Raw genomic sequence first — 24,193 nt, forward strand, 5'->3', positions numbered from 1 at the left:
GACATCAAGAAAAGGGCGGGATAATGTTTCCCAAACATTGACTCTGAACTAATGCTTTACATTATAAATTTATTACTTGAGGCTTCCCTAACCCCTACCCCTGCCATATGGAGCTTGTCCATAAATGGACTTTGTGGATGAATTAAAAAGGCCTTCCAGTATGGAGTCTACTGACTGTGAATATTTGTTAGGAATTCAACAAATATGTAGCGCAAGATCAATGTATCACTTGAGGGTGTGTTATAATTGTACTGATAGATACTGCACATTGGACCCTTCTAAGGGATCATACGGGTAGGGTTGGTATGTGCTTTCTTATCAACACCAGGGTGAATAACTTCTCTTGACAACTCAAGTTCCTCCTGGCCACTCACTGGCTTGGTATTTTAAAGCTATTTTGATCCACTGTTTCTTTATGTATCGTCTTGTATATTTATTTGTTTATGCCAGTGGAAAGTCTAATAAAATAAAATAAAAATAAGTGTACAGCGGGTTCTTTGAATTAGGGTGCATTGCACAGCGCATAGACCAATGTATGTACGTTCGTTTTAAGGATGAAGTGAAAATGCCGAATAATGGCAATAAGCGATAAGTTTTCTGGGTTCGTTTACGTGCACTAACAATCCTAGTAAATCGAACCTATACAGATTCAGGTCCTAGTCGTAGTTCTTCCGTTCAAAAACAAGAGTATTGAGTCCGGTGAGACCAAAGGTGGTAAGAGTGTGCAAATATTCGGTACCCAAATATGCCCCCCCCCCCACCAAAAAATATATATATTTAATAAATAAATAAATAAATAAATAAGTAAATACGAAAAATAAAAAAGGTGGGTTAAAGTATCAATAGGGGAATTTTAACAGGAAAATTTGTGTCCAAGTAAATGTGAAGATAATAATTAAGTACAGGGACAAAGAAAGAACAAAATGTCTCAACCGGGAGATGAGGACATGTTTAAGAATGGATGCTGTTTCCAGTGAGCGAAATAATACTGACCATGGTGGATATATGTGTAGACTTGGATTTGTTATTTTCCAGGGACCAATAATGTCTATGGACGGCACTTAGCACTTCGCACCTTGAGCTGATGTGTCACCAGAGTCAGATTTACGGTTGTTAAGTGCACGAAGGAAAATCAAGAACGAAACACAGGAGAGGCGCACTGGAAATGATAATGTGAATCTTTGCACCAAGCTCCTATAATTTGATCGCTCGAGTAAAATTTGAGAAATAAACACTAGGAACGCTTTCGTCGTTACATTCGTACTCGTAAAAGTACCCTGCTAGCGAAAAGACTATAAAGTCCATACATGAAACTCAACTGAAACCAGTGTTATAGTGTTAACTTGGTATTTGTATACTCAGTAACTACCGTTTGAAAGGTACTTGTTCGAAAATTCGGCTGGCACAGTTAAACATGAATCGGTCACACAGTGACGCTCCTTGCGCTGTAATAATTGTACAGTTCTTCCTGCAATATATTTGGGACTACAATTTAGATTATGAGACCTTCCTTAGCACATGCTAGTTTTGTTACAAGGTGCTGTTCACTATATAACACCTTTGGAATTTATGCAACTGATTTTACCATTGTCTATTTTCAAATATGAGGAAACGAACAGGAGAACTCACAACTGAGTCGCGGCAGATGAACTTAATTCCAATCAGATCACGTCCTCGTCCCCGGAGACATAACAGTTGCCTGGGTTCTAATAATGTTACACATTACAATTTGATCCACCTCCCCAAAGTTTTGGGAACGTGTCCGTAAGCACCGAGAAACAGAACGCTGTAGTTTGACGAGGCCGTTAGTAGTCACGTTTTAGGATGGGATGTGCGCTCTTGTCTGACACGCACTTATTGTCAGTACAGACGAAAATATTCAAGTTGACGGGTCCTAGATTTGTTCTCAGTGTTTGAAATATGTTTTCTCTCATTAGAATAAGACGCAATAATATGGGATGACACACATTGAGCATTTTTGTCAACCTTAAACATTACAAAAAATGTACTCGACATATCATCACCGACGCCACTGATGTACAAAACAATTTCTAGAAGTTGCTCTCGTAATTATAGAAAAACTTGTTTATACCTTCAATTTTATGAGGGCTTAAATCTTTGTAAGCTCTATTTTACTAGTTATACGATAATGCAATGCAATGTTTGCACAATAATGTGTATAAAGCTAGACCACCTTGATTATTTGTATTTTTTCAGTAAAAATACGGACTATAGTCTAAAATGGTACAAAATGCAGTTCTCACAATAAAGAGCAGAACACATTAACAAATTAAGGCTGATCTTTTCAAACCTGACAAATGTTTGGGTTATTTGTTGTTAAATACCTTGGTATCATTGTGAATGGATTATACGCTCACATTCGCCCACACAAAAAATGTTCCATACATTTTTTTTTACGAAATTGATCCTGCAACATTGCCGCTTAGACCACATCCGATCCTAAAAGCGTCTCAGCTATTTCCGTTATGTTATTTTGATTACAGAATCGTATATCGTTATTATATCTGGGATGATTAAAGGTAATTGCGTCATCGGAAATCGGAAACCGGGGCCTGTTCCTGACCGGAATGTGTTAAAGGCACTGGACACCTTTGGTAATTGTCAAAGACCAGTGTGTTCACTTGGTGTGTCCCATCATTAGCATCAAGTAACACCTGTGAAAATATGAACTCATTTGGTGATCAAAGTAGCAAGAAAATAATGAAAGAAAAAACACCCTTTTTGCTCAACTGTAGGTGTTTTTCAGTTGCATTAAAGACAGTAGACACTATTGGTAATTGTCAAAGACCAGTCTTCTCACTTGCTGTATCTCAACATATGCATAAAATAACAAACTTGTGAAAAATTCAGCTCAATCGGTCATCGAAGTTGCCAGATAATAATGAAAGAAAAAACACCCTTGCCACACGAAACTGTGTGCTTTCTGATGCTTGATTTCGAAAATTACTTCTTTCTCAAAAACTACATTACTTCAGATGGAGTTTTTTATCACAATATTTTATACTATCAACCTCTCCCCATTACTCGTTATTAAGTAAGTTTTTATGCTAAAAATTATTTTGAGTAATTACCAATAGTGTCCACTGCCTTTAAGCCTTGTATTATTTGAGTGATAAATCACCTCTCTCTCAAGAACTACGTTACTTCAGAGGGAGCCGTTTCTCGCAATATTTTATACTATCAACAGCTCTCAATTGTTCGTTACCAAGTCACCTAATAAACACATCAACAAAAGTAAGTCCCCCCCCCCCTAAACAAGGGAAGACAAGAACTGCCATTCTCAAAAGTCACAAAGATTGCGTTGTGTTGTTCACCGATCGCGATGAGACGGGAAGTTGCCTGCGTCCCATTGACGGTCGGAGACGGGTGTTGAGATGGGTGTCGAGTTGGAGAGCAACATGCAGAGTGCTGTGTTCAACCTACGATGGGTGGGAGTGTCATGGTGTGGGGTGGTATAAGCCTTACCGGGAAAACAGGTTCAGGGTAGCTACTGCTTTGCTGGCTGGTGAAGGCATCGAGCGAATGGTGTGGCCGGCAAGTTCCCCCAACCTCAATCCCATCCCTGTAGGACCAGCTGAAGCGATCTGCATATTCCCACATCAACGCCAACAGCAATCTGGCTCACCTGTCCCATCTTCTGCAAATTCAGTGGAATGCCATCCCACAGCGGCAGCATTTCACCAGACTGGCCAGTGACCAACACCATGACGGTGCCAGGCGGTCATTGGCAGGCGTGGTGGATACAGGCGTTACTGGACTGTAAATTTGATAAACCTTTGTGACTTTTGAGAAGAGCAGTTTTTGTCTTCCATTTGAGCTCATTCAGCCATGAATTCATGGACATCTTTCATTTTCACACAACACTTAGGAAAAAATGTCATAGAATTATTTTTTAATTAGTTGTATTGGTAAAATGTTTTACCTTACGATGTTATGGCGAATTGTTTAGGGGGGGGGCTTACTTTTCCTACAACTGATGTGTGTTTGCCTTAACACCATGTAATGACAACCTCTAAATGACCTGGGGTGGCTCTGAGAAGAACTGTGGGTTTTAACTCGACGTTTCGACCATCATGAACCACCCCAACTTATTTAGATATTATCATTACATGGTGTTACCGCAAACCTAATACTATCGTATTTTCACAATAGTTTCAAAGTTTTCAAATCCTACGATTTGTAAATGTTTATATTGTGTTGTTATTTTTTTTCTCTGCAGATTTCTCTTGCCAATTTTTCTTCGATGGGGTACTTTGCTGGCCACCTTCAGCGCCCGATACAAAGGTAGAACAGATCTGCCCTCTGGACAGATATGAGGTTGCGTTAGGTAAGGCGACAAAACCAAAGCTCGTTTTAGTTCTATTCATATTTTACTTATAAATTCCTTTATAGCTAAACTATGAAACTTGTAATATACTTCAAAGAGATGAAATTTGCTTCTTGGGGAAAGAATATTCATTATTGTTTTACCCTAACTATACGCTGATGTTTATTGAGCTATGTGAAACAAAAGCACAGGCATATTACTCGGAGGGATTCGAACCCACAACTTTGCAATCATAGAACAGTATAGAACAACCAGTGCTATGTAGGATTCGAAATGCCGTTATCTAGTGTGTTAAACCATGGAGGAAGGAAGAGAAGGAGCTCGAACGACCCACAAAACCGCAGAGTAACAAAAGAATACCCTGACAATGCCCCTGTCTGACCAGTGGAAAAAGATAGGAGACCTCCAGCTGGACGGCTAAATAACGAGCGGGATTAGATCTCTTTGTATAGAACGTGTTCCGCACCGTTGCCTTCGTGTAAAGTTGAATCATTGGAGACAAGAATTGTGAATATACACGTTTTCATTTACCGTTTGTGGTGTTTCACTGAATCATCATGGCATATTTTTACATTTTTTGTGACTTTCCGGTCACTAGCGGTGGTTCCAAATTTGGGTATTAGCACACGAGGGTGGTTGGTATTCAATTTAGTTTTTCGATTTGGTGGGCACAAGTGTACACAAATTTTAACAGGTCTCAAACACTTTTTCTGTATTATATCCATACGACATACGACACCATAGTTGAGTGAAGAACCAAGTGCGCACGCGCAAACTCACATACGCCAGGTCGCCCATTGTCTGTATAAGGTATGTGGGTGATTACGAGGTGTCGTTAAACGACCGCGGTACCGCGGGTTCGACTTTTGAAGTTCCTTCGTTCGAGCTCCTGCTCTTTCTTCCTCCATGGTTAAACTTGATACCACTAGCAGTCGCACTTGTAAAAAAAAAAAAAAAAAAAAAACATTTACATCAAAGGGTGTTGAAAATAGACTAGTTTCGATCAGTATTTCTTATTCATTGGTGTGTCTTTAATACACAATTTTGTTAGTTTGAAAACGCCCCAGTTTTTTCAAATTATTGTCTTCGGTTCCAGTCGTTGGGACTATGATGACCTTGCCGAAAGGCTAGAGTATTAATACTTTATTAATGTTTTTCTCAAGTTTGGTTTACCCTTACACTATATTATTGTATGTGTTATCTTTTCGTTACCATCAACAGTACAAAGAACATGTTTTTCCAATGCCACTTGGGAACAGGCGAGTCCTCAATCATTATACTTATCCGACTCGTGTCGATGCGTCCATTGTTTGGTAAGTATGGGGCGCCACCAATCGAATATCACCACTTAGTGATTCAAACTCGTTTAACTATTTGAATACACCTCTATACATTATTATCTATAAAAAAACATATTATAATAAAAGTGACTTATTTTGTCCACTTTGTATCAATTTTGTTATAGTTTAAGTAATAATGTCTCAGCCTTCGAGCTGTCTTTTATCGAATGTTATTTTAAATAAATCATTTTAATTGCAATCGTAGTTTCAAAGAGTCGTGCATGATCATGCTCGACACTGGAGCAGGTCAAGAAAATCTAATAAAATCTGATAATTAGGCCTGCTAAACTGTACATTGCAAAAACTGGGGTATTCAATTGGTTATTCCTGGTTTCTTTATGTGGCAACACCGATATGGTATTTTTATCCCCATATCGTTGGTGAAATTATCACCGTTTCACGTATAGATACCGAGAGAATAAATTTAATTCCTCAGTGTTTGCAGTGTATAACCATGAATTGTTGCAATATCTTAAAGACACTGGACACTATAGAAAATTGTCAAAGACCAGTCCTCTCACTTGGTGTATCTCATCATATGCATAAAATAACAAACCTGTGAAAATTTGAGCTCGATTGGTCGTTGGAGTGGCGAGATAACTATGAAAGAAAAAAACACCCTTGTCACACGAAGTTGTATGCTTTCAGATGCTTGATTTCGAGACCTCAAATTCTAAACTTGAGGTCTCGAAAACAAATTCGTGGAAAATTACTTCTTTCTCGAAAGCTACGTCACTTCAGAGGGAGCCGTTTCTCACAATATTTTATACTTACAACCTCTCCCCATTACACGTTACAGGGTTTTATGCTATAAATGTTTTGAGCTATTACCAATAGTGTCCACTGCCTTTAAATGTGATGGTGTTAAAATACTGAAGTTGTTGTATTGTGTTCTTGCAGTCTTTGGCGGTTCTGAACAATTTGGGTTACGCCTTGTCGCTAGCTGCGTGCGCCGTTGCCTTCCTCATATTTTTATGTTCAAGGTAAGTTTTTCAATTTCTATAAAAGTATTGTTAGAAGCTTTGCATGGTGTGGATACCTAGGAAGAATCTATACTTTTAGCCATTGGACACTTTCGGTAAACAGTTTTGTCCAAAGGCCCACACTTCGTGTATCACAACTTATATACAAAAAATAACAAACCTGTGAACATTTAGGCTCAATCGGTCATAAGAGTCGGGAGAAAATAACGGGAAAACCCACCCTTGTTTCCGCACGTTTCGTCGTGTCATGACATGTGTTTAAAATAAATCCGTAATTCTCGATATCGAGAATTGATAATTGTTGTACTGTTTTCTCAAAAAGTAAAGCATTTCATGGAATAATATTTCAAGGGAAATCTTTCACCATTACTTTCTGTAAACCATGTAATTTATTTGTAAATCTGTGCATTTTTTTTTCCTGTTCCGAAAGTGTAAAATGGCTTTAAGACAAAGACGTTCATAGAATATTGATCGAAACGTTGAGTTGAAATTCAACGCTTCTTTTCAGAACCACCCCAACTCATTTAGAGATAGTCAATACACGGTGTTACCGCAAACCTTTCCATTTGTGTTTCCACCATGCAAAGTTTCAAATTTTACTGATAGTATTAAATAGTAACTTGTAGGTACAAGCATGGGCAAATCTCTTTTGTGTTAGTGTTGGCTCTGAAAACACCCGCTGTGTTCTTACACTTTCTCCATACTGTTATGAAATTGCAGGTTTACAACTCAACGTCATCCAAAATTAAAGTTTTATCAGTATGTTTGGAATTACAACAAACTTATTTTTCGGCACCTTTCTTAGTACGATTTGCGGTAAATGTAATGATAATCTCTAAATGAGTTGGGGTGGCTCTGAAAAGAATCGTTGGTTTCAACTCGACGTTTCGATCAGTATGCTCTGATCGTCCTCTGAAAAAAGCTTTCGTCGTTTGCTTTTATTCAGAAGACGATCAGAGCATACTGATCAAAAGCTTTCGTCTTTTGCTTTTATTCAGAAGACGATCAGAGCATACTGATCAAAACGTTGAGTTGAAACCAACGATTATTTTGAGAACCAGCCCTAATCATTTTGAGATTATCATTATTACATGGTGCATATATACCTTACCACTTTTCATCGCTATTCCATCATGCAACATTTCAAATCCTACCTACTTAATTTAACATGGCCATTTGTAATCAAACGTTAGGTTTTAAAAATAAGTACAATATTGTAAACTACAAAGGTTGAGCAAATAAATGGCTTTAGTTGACGTCAGGAATGGGGGACTTTTTGAAAGCTCTGCCAGGTAAGAGTGCACAACTCCTATAGCAAACAATGGTAAATGCTAAACATACAAAAATACTCAAACAATATTCAGAAGTCTCTCAGCCTCTTGAAAATTAAATCAGATACATTGTCATACAACTAAACTTCAGATTTCTTCTCAAGTTTTGGTAGGTCAGCATTTTGGAATTTTTGCTAATTACCCTAGAAGAAACACTCCCAAAAACTCAGGCACACCGCTTGTTATCCTTGGGGAACTCGTGTCCAGTACGTCCTGTTCCAGAACAGTTTGGTTTATGCTGGCAATGTGTTATGAAAAACAAAACACAGTTTGGCTAAATCTAAAATACAAAATCTAAAACACGCAAAACACAAGGTATTTTGCTGTCAGTGACCGTCACTCATGCGTCTGCTATTCCTAAGTTGTTGACATTACCTGGTGAAGAGCGCCCTCTCTTGCTGATTGGCAGATAGTCTAAAGTTTCCCATTTGCTCTGTGGTTGAAAATCAGATGATTGGAATGAATCCGTCCCCCCCCCCCCCCCCGTCTCCAAAATCCAATAGTATGGTTTGTGCTACATAATTTCTTCTTTTTGGTGAACTTCCTCCCTCTGCAGAACTCTACACTGTACGAGGAATCGGATACACTGGCACCTTATCAGTTCCTTTATGTTGAAGTACCTCGTCTACTTTGCACAGATTGCGTTGTTTAATACAAAAGAACTGGTAAGTGTGAATTCACAAGCAATATATTTTAACAAAATAGTTTGTCAAAGGCGTATTAAAATAAAGTGTAATATAATTTGAAAGAGCTTATTAGAGACACTGGACACTATTGGTATATACTCCCTCCAGAAATTGCATAAAAACTTTGCATTTCTCACAATGTTTTATACTAGCAACAGCTCTACATTGCTCGTTAACAAGTAATTGTGTATACTAACAATGATTTTGAGTGATTACTAATAGTATTCAGTGTATTTAATACCCCATCAATTATTCAATCAATCGAAGATATTTAACGGATGGCCCCGTGCAAAACTAGGGTTAATCATTTAACCCAATAGATCGTATCTGTTATTCCTACAGGTGGCTTTGACAAATCATTGACACTAGTCTTGCTCAAAACAAGAAGTATTGCAAGGTTTGGATTAATCTGTTAAAAGTCCTTCTGAGCTTGCAGCATTTGCGTCAATAATTTTTTAAGCTTTAATAGATGGAAACTTGAATCGGGATAAATAATTTACTGTTCATAAATACCCCAGACAGTTTCTCTACTCCTATTGGTGGAGAGCGCGTCACGTGGGTGTGCATAAACCTTTTGTTAATGACCGGTAAAAAGTGTTAATTCATAAGCGTGACACGCGACCTTGCACCTGTTCTTATAAGACAGTTTCTTCATTCCTATTGGTCGAGAGCAACGGCTGAAACAGTTGTGCCACGATAATACGCGCGACGCCCACAGCATTCCCTTATAAGGAGTTGTTTACTCGAGGGCAGCGGAGGGCTCTACCATTTCATAGCTGGAGGGGTGTTGTGTTTCAGAAATCATTTAACAATTATAATTTTTGCATTTATTTTACTTTTTGACCAAAAAGTGATGATGCTTTTGACCGAAAAGGTATTTATGAATGGGAATCAAAGTGTGTTGAATCGGTTTTCAACTAGTGGTTTAAACCCGCCGAGGCCTGGTTCTTGATAATTTACCTCGACTTCGTCTCGGTAAAATGATCAAGTCCAGGCCTCGGCGCGGGCTTAAACTACTAGTTGAAAACCTCTTCACCACACATTGATTCCCTTAAATTGTGGTTGTACCTGTATACACCGGCTGGATGTATGTTAGCATTGTATACGCAGTACTTTCCTGGGTTCTGTGAACTTATTCTGAAACGAGTCGTTACTGTAACAGTTTCAAGATAATGATGGTAGAAAGCTTCCTTTAAAGGTGATCCAGTCTTTGAAAAATAGTCAAACAATGACGGGAAATAGCTTCCGTCTTAGGAGACGTACATTATTTCAGCATGTGCAACGTATTTATACTGATAATTAAATACTAGGCAGCAATGCTAAGTGTGTTATACATGCTTAAAGGCAGTGGACACTCTAAATTGGTAATTACTCACAATAATGTTAGCATAAAACCTTTCTTGGTGACGAGTAATGGGGAGAGGTTGATGGTATAAAACATCGTGAGAAACGGCTTCCTCTGAAGTGCCATAGTTTTCGAGAAAGAAGTAATTTTCCACGAATTTGATTTTGAGACCTCAGTATTAGAACTTGAGGTCTCGAAATCAACCATCTATTAAACGCACACAACTTCGTGTGACATGGGTGTTTTTTCCTTTCATTATTATCTCGCAAGTTCGAGGACCGATTGAGCTCAAATTTTCGCAGGTTTGTTATTTCATGCATATTATGCTGAGATACACCAACTGTGAAGACAGTCTTTGACAATTACCAATAGTGTCCACTGCCTTTAAATAAAATATTTGCGTCACATTGTTTTACTCCTTTCTCAAAACCTTCAGCACCTCAGCAGGTAATATTTTTACGGAAATCTTTTCTACCATCAGTTAATTTCAAACTTTAAAGTTTAATGTTTAACGTAGGTTTAATGTATGTTTAATGTACATCTGGCATTGTGTTTTGTGTCACAAAAAGTACCAAAACCCTTTAAGTTATTGTAATTGGTTGTTCTTTTCTTGTTTAACTCTTGTTGTAGCACCTGACGCGGATTTTGGATACACTCCTGTTCTATTTCGAGCAAACCAATTACTTCTGGATGTTCGTTGAGGGCATGTACCTCCACACATTGGTCGTGTTCGCGCTTCGTATAGACGCTGACAAGATCATGTTCTGGGTCTACTGTATCATTGGATGGGGTAAGCTATAGCCAATTCAATTGGATGCTTTGGAACGCTAGGTGGCAGCAGACTCACCAGGTTGTTTTGTCATAGACCTTAGCCACAATACTCAGTACGGGCGCTGTAGGCGTTGGATGAGATGCATACTGGGCCAGCTAGCTATCAAGATTGGTCCCTAGCTAGACCAGCATGCACCTCATTCAACAGTTCGCGCTTGCGTATTGGGTATTTGCAAAAAAAGTCTATTGTTTATGTAGTTCTGAGCATGCGTACATTACCGAGAACAAAGGATTTCACCTGGTGAATCTGCTGCCACCAATCGTCCCAAAAGTCCCCCATTCAATTCAAATTCATATCATCTTGTTCAAATATGTATGTTGGATAACAAGAAATCTAAATATAAAGTGTTCTCAGAATATTCTTCATTTTGCTCATGCTAAGGTTTTGGTTTTACCATTATGGATGGAAGTATCACAATGGCCCCAGTTGAAACCTCACTGCTGCTTGCACAGGCAGGAACCTATAACTCTGTCTGTGCGATACTAGCCTTAAACAAAGCGCTCCAGCAAGCCGCGACCTGCCATCATGGAATTCCGCCAGCGCACCCCCCCCCCCCCATACATAACACAGTGCATTATTATAATACGTGTACAGCGTATGTACATATACGTACTGTACATGTAAATGTACAATCTGTACGGTACCGTACCGTACATGTTGTTTGAGCCACACGCACGAGGTTGAATACACGACCGTACTCATGACTACGCTATACTGATCTCGCTGTACAATGTACAGCACAAACAATGTACACGCTGTTGTTCGTGTATACACTGCGCGGCCGCGCACCGGGCCGGGGCACACTACGCCAACAGCCTTGAATCAAGGCTAGTGTGATACCTATGTTAAAAATTGTTTTACTATAATATCATTCCCCGACAGGGTTACCAATGGTTTTCGTCGGTTCCTGGGCTATCGTATCAGTTGCACTCTACCCAGACAGGTATGTATTACTTGTGTTTGTTAAACAGGGGCCGATATCTCAAAGAGCTAAGGGTCCAATTTCATAGAGCTGCTAAGCACGGAAATTTGGTTAGCATGAAACTTCTTCCTCAATAAGAACAGGATTACCAACCAAATTTCCATTTGATGCATAGTGCTTGTTACTGGTACTCGGCTGTTGTTTGCGTATTCTGAATATCACGCGGAAATTTGGTTGATAATCCTGTTTTTATCCAGGAAGAATGTTCATGCTTAGCAAACCTACATGTAGTTAAAACTGGGTTTAACTGGAACCAGTTGAACGCCAGTCGATAAACTAGTTAAACACAGTTAAAACCACGTGGCTTAATATGGAATTTGAACAAAACCAGTTGGTTTATATAAGTAAACATAGTTGAACACAGTTCAAACCAGTTGGTTTTATATGGAAATTGCACACTATCCAGTTATAAAACCAGTGGACCTCGGTTAACCGGCTCCAACTGGAATGTTGTCCTGCGGTATCCTAACTGAAGTGAAGCAAATAGAACTTTGTACAGTCTTATCTGCTCTAAAACGGTGGTATTTTACAACGTGACATTTGATTGATCACACAAACCGAAGCTTCCAGGGAGACACATTATTTGAACTGTGGCATGAAGGAAAACACGTGCGTTCTTTCCTGTGTCTGTGCCTTCTTGCTGAATTCTTGTAGTTCTATTTGCCCTGTTAACTCAATCGAAAAAAGAAACAAATTCAAGCACTTCTTGACGCAGTCAGAACTTTGAGAACCAGCCATGCTAGTTGTTTGTTTAGACTGAGATGCGAAGCGCTACACACTCATTAGTGTTTGATAAAATCATGACTCATTAGTTACGAGTGATGCCTCTGAACACCCGTAGTAATTTCCAGCATTTATATTTCAATATATTTTTATATAGAGATATTCTTTCATTCAACGGTTATATGAGGTATCACTGAGATGCAAAGTGGCACATGGTTCATTGGTGATTGATAAAATCATGACTCATTAGTTGTGAGTGATGCCTTTTAACGCTGATAAGAATTTCCAGCATTCATATTTCAGTGTTAAAGGCAGTGGACACTATTAGTAAGTGTCAAAGACTAGCCTTCACAGTTGTTGTATCTTAACATATGCATAAAATAGCAAACCTGTGAAAACTTGAGCTCAATCGGTCATCGAACTTGCGAGATAATAATGAAAGAAAAAACACCCTTGTAACACGAAGTTGTGTGCGTTTAGATGGTTGATTTCGAGACCTCAAGTTCTAAATCTGAGGTCTCGAAATCAAATTCGTGGAAAAATTACTTCTTTCTCGAAAACTATAGCACTTCAGAGGGAGCCGTTTCTCACAATGTTTTATACTATCAACCTCTCCCTATTACTTGTTACAAATTAAATTTTATTCTAATAATTATTTTTAGTAATTACCAATAGTGTCCACTGCCTTTAAGAGATGCGAAGTGGTACATGCTTCATTCGTGATTTGTAAAATCATGACTCATTAGTTATATAAAGTGATGCCTCTGAACACCCATAAACTTTTAGCATTCATTCAATATATATTGAGATAATGTATTCTGTCATTCAACTGTTAAGAAGTTATAATGAGATGCGAAGTGGCACATGCTTCATTAGTGAATGTTAGATATCAGGACTCATATAATGCCTCTTACACTAATAAACATTTTCAGCGATCATATTTCAATAAAAAATATTGTCCCTCAGTGCGGTGCATCATAAGCGACCGCGCCTTCTTCAAGTGCTCGGTAAAAGACTCGGAGATTTTCAGCGCAGTTTCCTCCTTGATAGTTGCTACACACGGCAACCACTAATCGTTCAGCTGTCAACAGAATCATCATTGGTAAATTGCGTGCGAAGGAGAAAAAGGACATGTTGGGTCAGATTATTTCCATCAAAGCTAGGTGTCAGGGAGATGGATAAGTACCATCCATAAATAAGCTGCAAGTTGCTGTCATTTTCTATTCGGGCACCTCGCGTGTGTGTGTGGGGGGACTGGGTAGTTCATCTGCTATAAAAAAATAAAAAAATAAAAAATAAAAAATTGCAGTGATAGCCATTGATCGGACACACGGGTCAGCTCATATGCCATGATACCCTAAGCTGGACCATACCATTCGTTTTAGAGGGGTGTCAATCAAGTACGTTCCATGCAAGCACCTCATACGTGGGAATGTTGGCTCTGAAGAGAGCTGGTGTGGTCTCGACGTTTCGAAGAAACTCGGCTCGTCTTCAGGAGAGCAGAGTGTGCTGTTCGATACGTTGAGACAACATCATGCAGCTCTTCTGTGAGGCAACACTCCCACAAAAGAGACTTACCCGTGATTGTACCCGCAAGTTTACTATTTATTAGTAGTGTAGTTGTGTTTAACCCACACAATGCAAATGATCAATCAATACTTATTAGTCTCGAATTTTTGTAGCAAAGGTTTTAGCAATATTTGTGTTTTGTTTGCAGTCAATTCATCAATATGAGCCAGGATGCGGTGATTGTCCACGAATACGTTTGCATCATTGGACCCATCCTTCTAGTGTTGGTTGTAAGATGATGTTTGTTTTTCCATTTACTTTATTTGTACGACCAGCGATATTATATGGTCGAATGTCAGATGTGTATGGTGGCCCTAAGAGGACACCAGCCACGTCGTAAATATGTAGGTGGTTGCACGTGACGTCAATGGCCGCCATCTTTGATAGTAAACAACATAACGTGCACGCGTGCAATGGTACCCCTTTCAGTTTAAATATTGTCATCATCGGTGGCGTCGAATGTAATGGGTGTATTTGCAACTAGCGAAGAAATCTTCGACTTCAATCCTGAATATCGTCGCAAATATTTGCAAAGCAATTTAAGATAAGCCAAACGATTATTGTACATATATCAACAAATACATGAGTCGTCTGAAAAATCTTTGCAAATAGTTGCGATATTGCAAAACATCTTTGCAAACCTAGCAGTAGAATGTGTTCATCATCCAGAAGTAAGTTTCGAATCTGTCAACATTTACTAGTTGATGTAACAAAAGTTAGATCTTTTTATGTAATTACTGTTTTTCTTTTTACGGACTCAAGACCAAACTAAGACAAAGAACGAACTCTATCATACAGGCCTACAAGCCTTCCACATACTCTTATGGAGAATTTATGCAAATATGTTTAACAAATGCAACTTCTTCATAGTTCCCGTTTAAACCATGGAGGTAGAAATTGAAATTAAAGTTATAAAAATAATAGATTTTTACTTTGATTTCTTTAAGTCTGACTAGTCTTCATACATAATAAGTTCTGAACTTAATACTGACGTTATCAGTTTTAAATTTTTGCAATATGTTTCTTATTTCAATTGTGCAAATTTTCAAAGCAAAAAAAATGTGCAAAAAGTCGAAGACATTCTCAGTTTACCTCAGATACTCTGTGCTTACTCTGTTCTCAGACATGTCTGCACCGAAGAACTTATATACAAACACTACATGTCTAGTTACTGTTTTTTCTTTTTACCGAGTAAAGACAGAACAATCTCAATCACATATGGAGAGTATTGGCACAGATCAAGAATATACATTTACATCCATTAGAAAAATGTATCACGACTTCCAATCAAGCATCAAACCCAGACAATCGGTCTCTGCCAGGATCAAATGTCAAATTGGTTGCCGTAAACGTCTTTGCAAGACAAATTTATCTATAATTTTTTGAAGTTTGTTCTTAGCGGTTGATGTTTGCCATCGCCGCATCAGTCCTTGTGCAAAATGTATGAGGGTTCGTTATAGGTTTCAAGTTACACCTCGAACCGTCCCCTCGTTCGATTAGCACTGCCAGATGATGTGAGTTTCCTTTTTATATTTTCCATCTATGGATGATTTGCTTTCCCATCAGTAGATTAAAATACTTGCGCCACTGACACTGCAGAGCGATACCTTGTTTATTGTGAGAGCGTTGGTGCAATACATCACACAACAATATAAGTGTGTTGGTCTCGAGTTTGAGCAAGCGTGTGAAATGTGTTGATTTATATTTTGGTAAGACAAAAATTCAAACGTGCACTTCATACCTGGGCCCAGGTTCATGGCTCTGCTTCACCGTAAGCACATAATCGGCGCTTACGGAAGCAGGGAATTATGTGCTTACGGCAAGCGTATTTTACGGGTTAGCGGCGAATTTTGGCTTCTGCGCGTGCGTACTCCCTGTTACTATAGGCATTCTAGGCTTACAAGGCTAGCACAGAAATTCGGCGCTTGCACGTAAGCGGAGAATCATGATCGTAAGCGCAGAATTCGGCGGTAAGCAGAGCCATGAAGTTGGGCCCTGATCAAAACATCGTATGTATGTTTTATCGAACCAACAGTGTGCTGAAATTACAATTATTTCTGCCCAAAAAAATACAGTTTTATTTGACAAACCTTTTTAAATAAAAATCCCATGTCGCTGCCTAGCCTATTTGAATGCTTGAGCAAGATCTCAAACAATGAGCAATCCCATTTCAAACGGCTTGTAGAGAGTCTAACTGATGTCCTCTAATTCAAAACAGACTTGGGAACTCAGAGATGTTAAATTTGCATCGGGGATAAAGAAAATTAATTTTGGTTTTTACCCATACACCGATGTGTGTTAGCACTGCAGACTTGGGAAACATGGCATTGCAAACGACTTGTAGAGAGTCTAACCTAATGTCCTTTAATTCAAAACACCCTCAAGAAACATGCCATTACAAAAGGCTTGTAGAGAGTCTACCCCACTAATGTCCTCTAATTTCTCTCATCTTCGTCTCGCATTTCAGATTAATTGCTTCTTTCTACTCAACATCGTCCGTCTCTTGATGAGTAAACTTCGCATGCAAGGAAACCGAACCAGTGATATTCAACACTACAGGTATACACCAGTCTCACTTAGGCCAAAGAAAAACAAATACCAGTTGATCGTCCCCTCCCTCGTCATTTTTTGAGGCCGCATCTTCCTTTTTATTTTCTTCTTTATGTATAAAGCCAGTGGACACTATTGGTAAATGTCAAAGACCAGTCTTCTCACATTGTGTACCTCAACATGTGCATAAAATAACAAACCTGTGAAAATTTGAGCTCGATTGGTCATCGGAGTTGTGAGATAACTATGACAGAAAAAACACCCTTGTCACACGATGTTGTGTGCGTTTAGATGGTTGATTTCGAGACCTCAAATTCTAAACTTGAGGTCTCAAAATCAAAACCAATAGTGTCCACTGCCTTTAAAGTAAATTTGTCTGTGTATTTCTTATTAAACTTAATATTCTTTAAGAATTTGTAACTTCATAAAGTAAGTAGAGATTTTCAACTGAAGAACTTGTGGCCAGTTTAAAAATAAAAACCATGACGGCCACCTTTGAAAGAAATCAAACAATAAAAAGGCGCTCATCCTCCTCTTTTTGGAAAAAAACCGACGATCAACTGGTATTTTGTTTTACTTGGCCATAGAAATAAGGATGTTTCACTTGCATTTGTGGTGGGGGGGGGGGGCTTTATTGACGCTCTCTTCTCGTGTCCTGACCCCAAGTGTTTGTTCACGTACTCTTGGATCTGTTGGTCATCCAAGGAGCTTGTTTGCCGATACTCACAAACTGACAAACGATGCAATTTGACTCGATGGCTGTTGAGAGCACTCGTCGGTGCTTTTTTGTTTGTTATTCCTTTTTTTTTTTTGATAGGTTTTGATGTTGTAAAAGGGGGGGGGGGGAAAGTTTGGTTTCCTGCTTAGTGAAAACAGTGTATGATCTGAAAGTTAGCTTGCAGCAATGTGTTCATATAATAAATACGATGTTGTCGTTAACGGGAAGATGTTTTGAATGTAAAATCAACACAAATGTATAACCTACACATCAAAGGGACACTTTGCAAACGCCATTTTAGGTCAATTTAAATTCATAAAAAAAAATTGTTTTGCGGTGGGCCTTCCTGTTCTGTGCTTGCCTAGATTTATTTGTGTTATAAAGACAATGGATTCTATTGGTAATTGTTAAAGACCAGTTTCTCACTTGGTGTATCTTAACATATGCATTAAACAACAAACCTGTGAAAATTTGAGCTCGATTTGTCGTCAGAATTGCGAGATACCTATGGAAGAAAAAACACTCTTGTCACATGAAGTTGTGTGCTTTCAGATGCTTGATTTCCAGACCTCAATATCTATGAGGTCCGAAATTAAATTCGTGGAAAATTACTTCTTTCTCGAAAACCACATTACTTCAGAGGGAGCCGTTTCTCACAATGTTTTATACTATCAACCTCTCCCCATTACTCGTTGCCAAGTAAGGTTTTATGTCGATATTATTTTAATTACCAATAGTGTCCACTGCCTTTGAATCACCGTTAGCTTAGAAGTGTGAAAACACTTCATAGGTCCAACAGTTCTCTACAACAGGTGTCGAAAGAGTTTTAGAAGTAGGCCCAACGTTTCATTAGCAGCTGGGAAATATTTGAGTTACAGGTTGTGTGGAAAAAAAATGCCTATGAAATAAGTCCCTTAGGGTTTTATTTACTTATTCACAACCATCTTAGTCGGCGAATAAGTAAATTAAGTAACTTGCGCACCAAGACGTGCTTGTATCGCCTCTAGCGCTATCCTGTCGAACGCAGATATTGAGGGTTATTTACCGATTGACGCGTGTTTAGAGTTGAAGAGATTGTGGAGTGGGGGTTTGTGACCATCTGCACCGAATACTCCAAAATGTTTTATTCAAGTGTCGGCGGTAAACAATTTAAAACGGCGTGGAAAGTTCATCAGATTTTAAATTACTACCCTTTCCTGTGAAGTGTCGGTGCAATACCCTCGTCATAGAAACACTCTAATTTAAGCAAATCAGGTGTATTTTATATTTTTGAGAAATGAGAATTAGCTGTTGCAACCAACTAATCAACCAAAAGGGCCGAGGTTACAATAGCCAAAAAATAGTTACTAGCCTGAAGTTTCGACCCTATATAGCAGAGTCTTTCTCGAAGGCTAAGAATGACTACAAAACAAACTTGACAGGTAACAGTGTTCTATATGTTTGGTAATGAAACCAATGATGCCTCAACGGTTATGAAAAAAGGGTGCTTGCCATGTGAACCAAAAAAACACAGAGGTTAACCCTTACTCTTCCAAGATAGGTATTCTGGGGTCGTTTACGCGCACTACCAATCGTAGTATGCGGGACGCATGGCCTAATGTCCCATACGAAGGACAAAACAGTTTTGGTAAAGTGTCCAGCCGTCTATTTCACCAAACTCTTCCTAACTTAGGATTAATCTTAGGACTTAGGACGGGTTCAGTTCCGTATCCAAATACGTAGGACGCATTGAACTCATCCTAAGTTAGGAGGAGTTACTCGTCCTAACTCGAGTTAGGATTAATCCTAGAGTTTCGTGAAATCGGCTTCTGTTCAAGGAAGGACACACGTGGCACGATCGGGTATCGAATCCTGACTCTGCTCTGGTCAGAAACAAAAGAGCAAAATTTCATAGAGCTGCTTAAAGGCACTGGACACTTGGTAATTATTCAAAATAATTGTTAGCATATAGCTTACTTGGTTAAGAGCAATGGAGAGCTGTTGATAAAACATTGTGAGAAACGGCTCCCTCAAAATTAGTTTTTTTGAGAAAGAAGTAATTTCTCACTAAAAATTTTGAATAAAGACCAATTTTCTCACTTGGTGCATCCCAACGTAATGCATAAAACAACAAACCTGTGAAAATTTGAACTCAATTGGTCGTCGAAGTTGCGAGAGAATAATGGAAGAAAAGAACACTCTTGTCGCACAAGTTGTGTGCTAGTCAGATGCTTGATTTCGGGACCTCAGCTGAGGTCAGCTGAGGTCCCGAAATCAATTCAAATATTTTAGTGAGAAATTACTTCTTTCTCAAAACCTACGTTCAGATGGAGCCGTTTCTCACAATGTTTTACACTATCAACACCGCCCCATTGCTCGTTACCAGGTATACGTTGTTATGCTCAAAATTGTTTTTAGTAATTACCAATAGTGCCCAGTGCATTTAACCATTTGCATAGTGTATCACTGTGGTTTTTATGTGCAGAGCTCATTAAACTATTTGTGAATAAATACAACACTTCTTTTCTACTTTGTGTTTCAGGCGGGCAGCAAGAGCAACATTGGTCTTGGTTGTTCTTCTTGGTGTGGGTTACATCCTATTCATCTGTCTGTCATTCCTTCCTACAGACTTACCCCCTTTGGGTAACTTGATTCTCAAGTACGTCAATGTCCTTCTTGCTAGCACCCAGGGCCTGGCCGTCTCTGTCATCTACGTATTCTTAAACACAGAGGTGAGCATTTTCTGAAAAATTTGGGCCTTGGAAGTTGGTACTCCACAGTAACATAGGCCCTTTTCGAATCCACGGCTTCGTCTTTGGATTCGGCTTCAGGCTCAGTTCTCTCGTCTGAAGCCCTGAGGATACTCAAAGCACGCGCAATATTGTCAAAAAAACTGCGGGGCCAAGCTATAGCCTGAGCCTGAGCCGAATATGGAGTCGTGGTTTCGAAAAGGGCCATACAGTCAATAAGGTTGATCAAAACTAAGGAAGCCCATAAGTGCCACTTGGCGTTTCTCTTTCACTTTGAACCTGTGTACATAGGCTGTAAACAAAACAATGATATTCATTTTTCTGCACAAAATTTTGAAGAGAACTTATTCCATTTCTATTACAAATACACCTAACTAGAGACTTTTGTGGAAGCTAGGTGGCAGCAGATCAATTTACTGATTGTGTTAAGCTGGGCATGATTAAACTTACGAAAACAATGACCAGTTGTTCCCTGTGACATGTCGTCACAAAGTCCCAGTGCCTAAAAAGAAAGATGTGGGGAAAATCATTAAGCTTTTTGTTACCAGATGCCCATTCCAAACTAACACACAGTCGCACAGTTTCACTTCAACTAATCTTCATTAGATCACCCAAAATACATACAGTAAAAACATTGAAACATTGGATACTTGCTAAATGCTTTTCTTCAATCTACAGTAAACAGCGACTGTCAACTATAGATGTCATTTTATATTGCATGTTAAAGTTCAAGCCATTTAACTATACTTGTTTATAAAGCTCTTGTTTTATTTCAGATTGATAGCTTTTATTTTACATGTTCATCCTGATATGTTTGAATTGTTTGCTGCGTTCCCAGTGCATCTTCCCTTTTGTTTTACTAGAAACGAGAGAATGTTGCTTTGTATTTTGCAGTTTTTTTTTTTATTTTTTTATCGTGAACTGCATGGAGGATTACAGAATTATTGTTTCCGCGAACATGATGCCCAAAGTGAAGACGTTACGCATCTCATGCATGAGCTTTGTATTGTCTGTGTAGTCAAGTGGATAAGTGCAATATTATTTTGACAGTATTTGGCACATTGTGGTAAAAGCACACTCATCTGTATACCAAACCAGGTGTCCTTAAGCAATACACTTACACCACGATGCTTCGTCTTCCTTCGGATGGGACGTAAAGCTGTTGGTCCCGTGTGTTGTGTAACGCACGTAAAAGAACACAGTGCACTTATCAAAAACAGAAGGGGTTCGCCACGGGTTTCCTGGTTTGTTTGGCAGCATATTACACCACAGCACCTTGTAAATCAATACATGGTGCTATGTAAAGGATAAGTCACATAGTTCAAAACTTGCATAAAAATACTGAAAAATAACGTGCCTTGAGCATTACTGAGTGGCGGATGTGCACGTTATATAAGAAGCCACTATTATGATCATTTTTATAGGCCCTACCTAAAATGTCATGTTTTTTGTGTTGAGTAAATGTGTGTCACAGTGTCATGCTTTTACCACAAAGTGTGCGAAATATTCACTCTTATCCACTGGACAAGTGGAAGTTATTATTGGTAGAACAATGGGTCTAGACACTGATGTTTCTCCCCCACTGGCAGGTTCATACACTGCTTCGTAGGAGGTGGAACCAGCGGTTTGCCCACACAAACACTTGCTACTGAACCCTGGGGTCGATCGAGCTAGGCGAGGATGATTCAAGAGATGAGTGCTTAACATTATCCTTCCCCCTTAAAACCAGGTGAGAACCGTGCTTCGCAGAAAGTGGCGCCGACGATATGGCAGCAAAACCCCGTCTTGTTTATGCCGTAAGCGTCCCAAACCCCGCACTTCCTCGTACTCCAAGTACGACGAGCAAACGTGCACCAGTACGATGCGTAGCATGGCCAACAACGACACCATGGGGGATTCATGCTACAATGATGACGACGTGGGTCACCGGGGTCATCACCATGGCAACAAGAACGCCAACGGTGGTGGAACGGGGACAATCATCGCCAACGGAGACACGAACGGCATGAGAAAGATTAAGGATGAGACGATTGAGATGGACGTAGTCAAGAACAACGGAACTGCCGCCAAATGGGATCGGACAGAGGAAGGGGAGGAAGTGGAGGAGGCGGAGCCTCTTCTGGAGGAGGGTCAGCCTCAAAAGACACCTGCAGCGACCATTGTCATATCGGAAGCAACCCCAGAACATGAAACGAGTGCTTCCAAGGAAAACGATACGGAGTTTAACGAACACTAGGATAAACCTGAACCCCAATACTAATGTTGTATGATAACAAAGAAAGGCATCAGGGCCAATCTGCTTTAACATAAAAATCAGCTAAACACAAGTTGGTTTCTCAATGTATACTTATGGACCCAATCGCATAAAGCTGTTAAGCGGAAATGCTGCTTTCAAAGCTTCCTTGCTAAGCCAAAATTTAGTGGGGCACCTGCCACAACAATGTAAAATAAATTTAATTTTGGCCGGTAACCGTTTATGTTAAGTACTACTTTTCTGTGCTTAGCATGTTTTTGTGCTTACAGGCTTATTGAAATTGAGCCTTGACTCTTTGTTACTAACTCACACTCCTGACGGTTGCAAAAGGTCCTGGCTTAATTTGAAAGAGCTTCCTAAACAGAAATATTGGCTTAAAGACTTTCTGCTGAGCAAAACTAAGTAAGATACTAGCCAAATGTTGTTAATGTGACATGGTATTTAGGTTGGTAACCTCTGTATAAATTGTTCTGCTAAGCAAAAGGAAATATGGAAGCAGTTAATGTACAATGACATGGTATTTTGGCCGGAATACTTATTATATTGTGGAAAGCATATATATTTATCGCTGAGCTGAGTTCGCAGCTATTGTATAGACAGCTCAATGAAGTTGGAAATTGGAAGCAGTTTCACGACCTTGATTGCCGATGTAAGCAAAATATCGGCGCTAATGGTTGCATATATAAATCCACGCTTAGCATAAGCGTATTTGAGGTTCAAATCATAAGGTTTATTTATATTAAGGTAACCAGCCAATCTACCACGTCACATGTCCAATCTCTGCCTGGTAACCTGCTTATATTTGGCGTAACAGAAAATTATTAAGCAAAGGGAGACTTTGGGACGCTTGGTGGCAGCAGACTTACCAGGTAAATGTCCCCTGTTTCAAAGTTCCAAGCATGCGCACATTACCGAGAACAATGGATTTTACCTGGTAAGTCTGCTGCCACCAAGCGTCCCGGAAGTCCCCTATTATTTCTGCTTCATATGTCTATATGAGATTAAGGACAGTTTCATGTCTGTATCAGAGCAAAATGTTGCTAAGCAAATAATGTATTACCAACCACATACAATGACACGTGCAAAGAATTTTAAGCAGCATTTCCTTCTTTACTTTTATATTAAACTGCTGTGCTTCACAGCTCTGTAAATAAAACTCTTGGCTTAATTTCTAAGTCACGTTATTTTGAATTATATTGTAGGTTGAAACTTGCATCGGGGATAAAGTATATAAATTTTGATTTTACCCATAATACACCGATGTGTTTTAGTACTGTATACTCGGTACTGTCCCGAGCTCTTTGCAAAATAAATCACGGGGATATTCTCTGTTGGGATTCGAACCCAAGACCTTTGCTATTCTAGAGAAGTGTCTTATAATAGGCCATCGAGATCACCCTGTAGCTAGAGGCAGAGTGTCGTAGGTTCGAATCCCACCCGAGATGCCCGTGATTTTTTTTTTATTTTTTTTTTACAGAGCTCAGGAAAGTACTGTTTATACAAAGCTAAAACACTTATCGGTGTATATGGGTAAAACCAAAATTAGTTAAATTGTTTTAAACATTTGTGGTTTGGTCCAGGGTTCACTCTCCTCCTCCCTGTGGTTGATATGGATTAACCCAGGTCAGTAACTTGTGTAAATTGACACTTATCTTTCCTTTGAATCACATGTGTTTGGAAACCAACAGTCTAAAAAAAAACGGTCTAAAAACCCTTTTGTTCACATCCAGCTTTGGTCAGTACAAAGACTGTCTGTTCAGTGTATTCTTATAGTTGTTGGGCTATGGGCAGAGAAAAGCTAAA

At 39.2% G+C, this 24,193-nt stretch overlaps 1 protein-coding gene across 1 annotated transcript; it reads left to right on the forward strand.

Annotated features, from left to right (window-relative positions):
- The first annotated feature begins 3,725 nt into the window (after positions 1–3,725).
- LOC117300263 (corticotropin-releasing factor receptor 2-like) lies at positions 3,726–23,672 on the forward strand. Its single transcript, XM_033783994.1, has 11 exons — positions 3,726–3,780; positions 4,241–4,348; positions 5,570–5,661; positions 6,589–6,671; positions 8,559–8,667; positions 10,664–10,823; positions 11,748–11,808; positions 14,288–14,369; positions 16,607–16,698; positions 19,929–20,118; positions 21,866–23,672. Exons 1-11 carry the CDS (start codon positions 3,726–3,728, stop codon positions 22,370–22,372), a joined length of 1,539 nt encoding a protein of 512 aa, XP_033639885.1. The 3' UTR covers positions 22,373–23,672.
- Positions 23,673–24,193: the final 521 nt, after the last annotated feature.

Source organism: Asterias rubens, chromosome 15 (assembly GCF_902459465.1).
Source record: "Asterias rubens chromosome 15, eAstRub1.3, whole genome shotgun sequence".
In the NCBI taxonomy this organism is placed as follows: Eukaryota; Metazoa; Echinodermata; class Asteroidea; order Forcipulatida; family Asteriidae; genus Asterias; species Asterias rubens.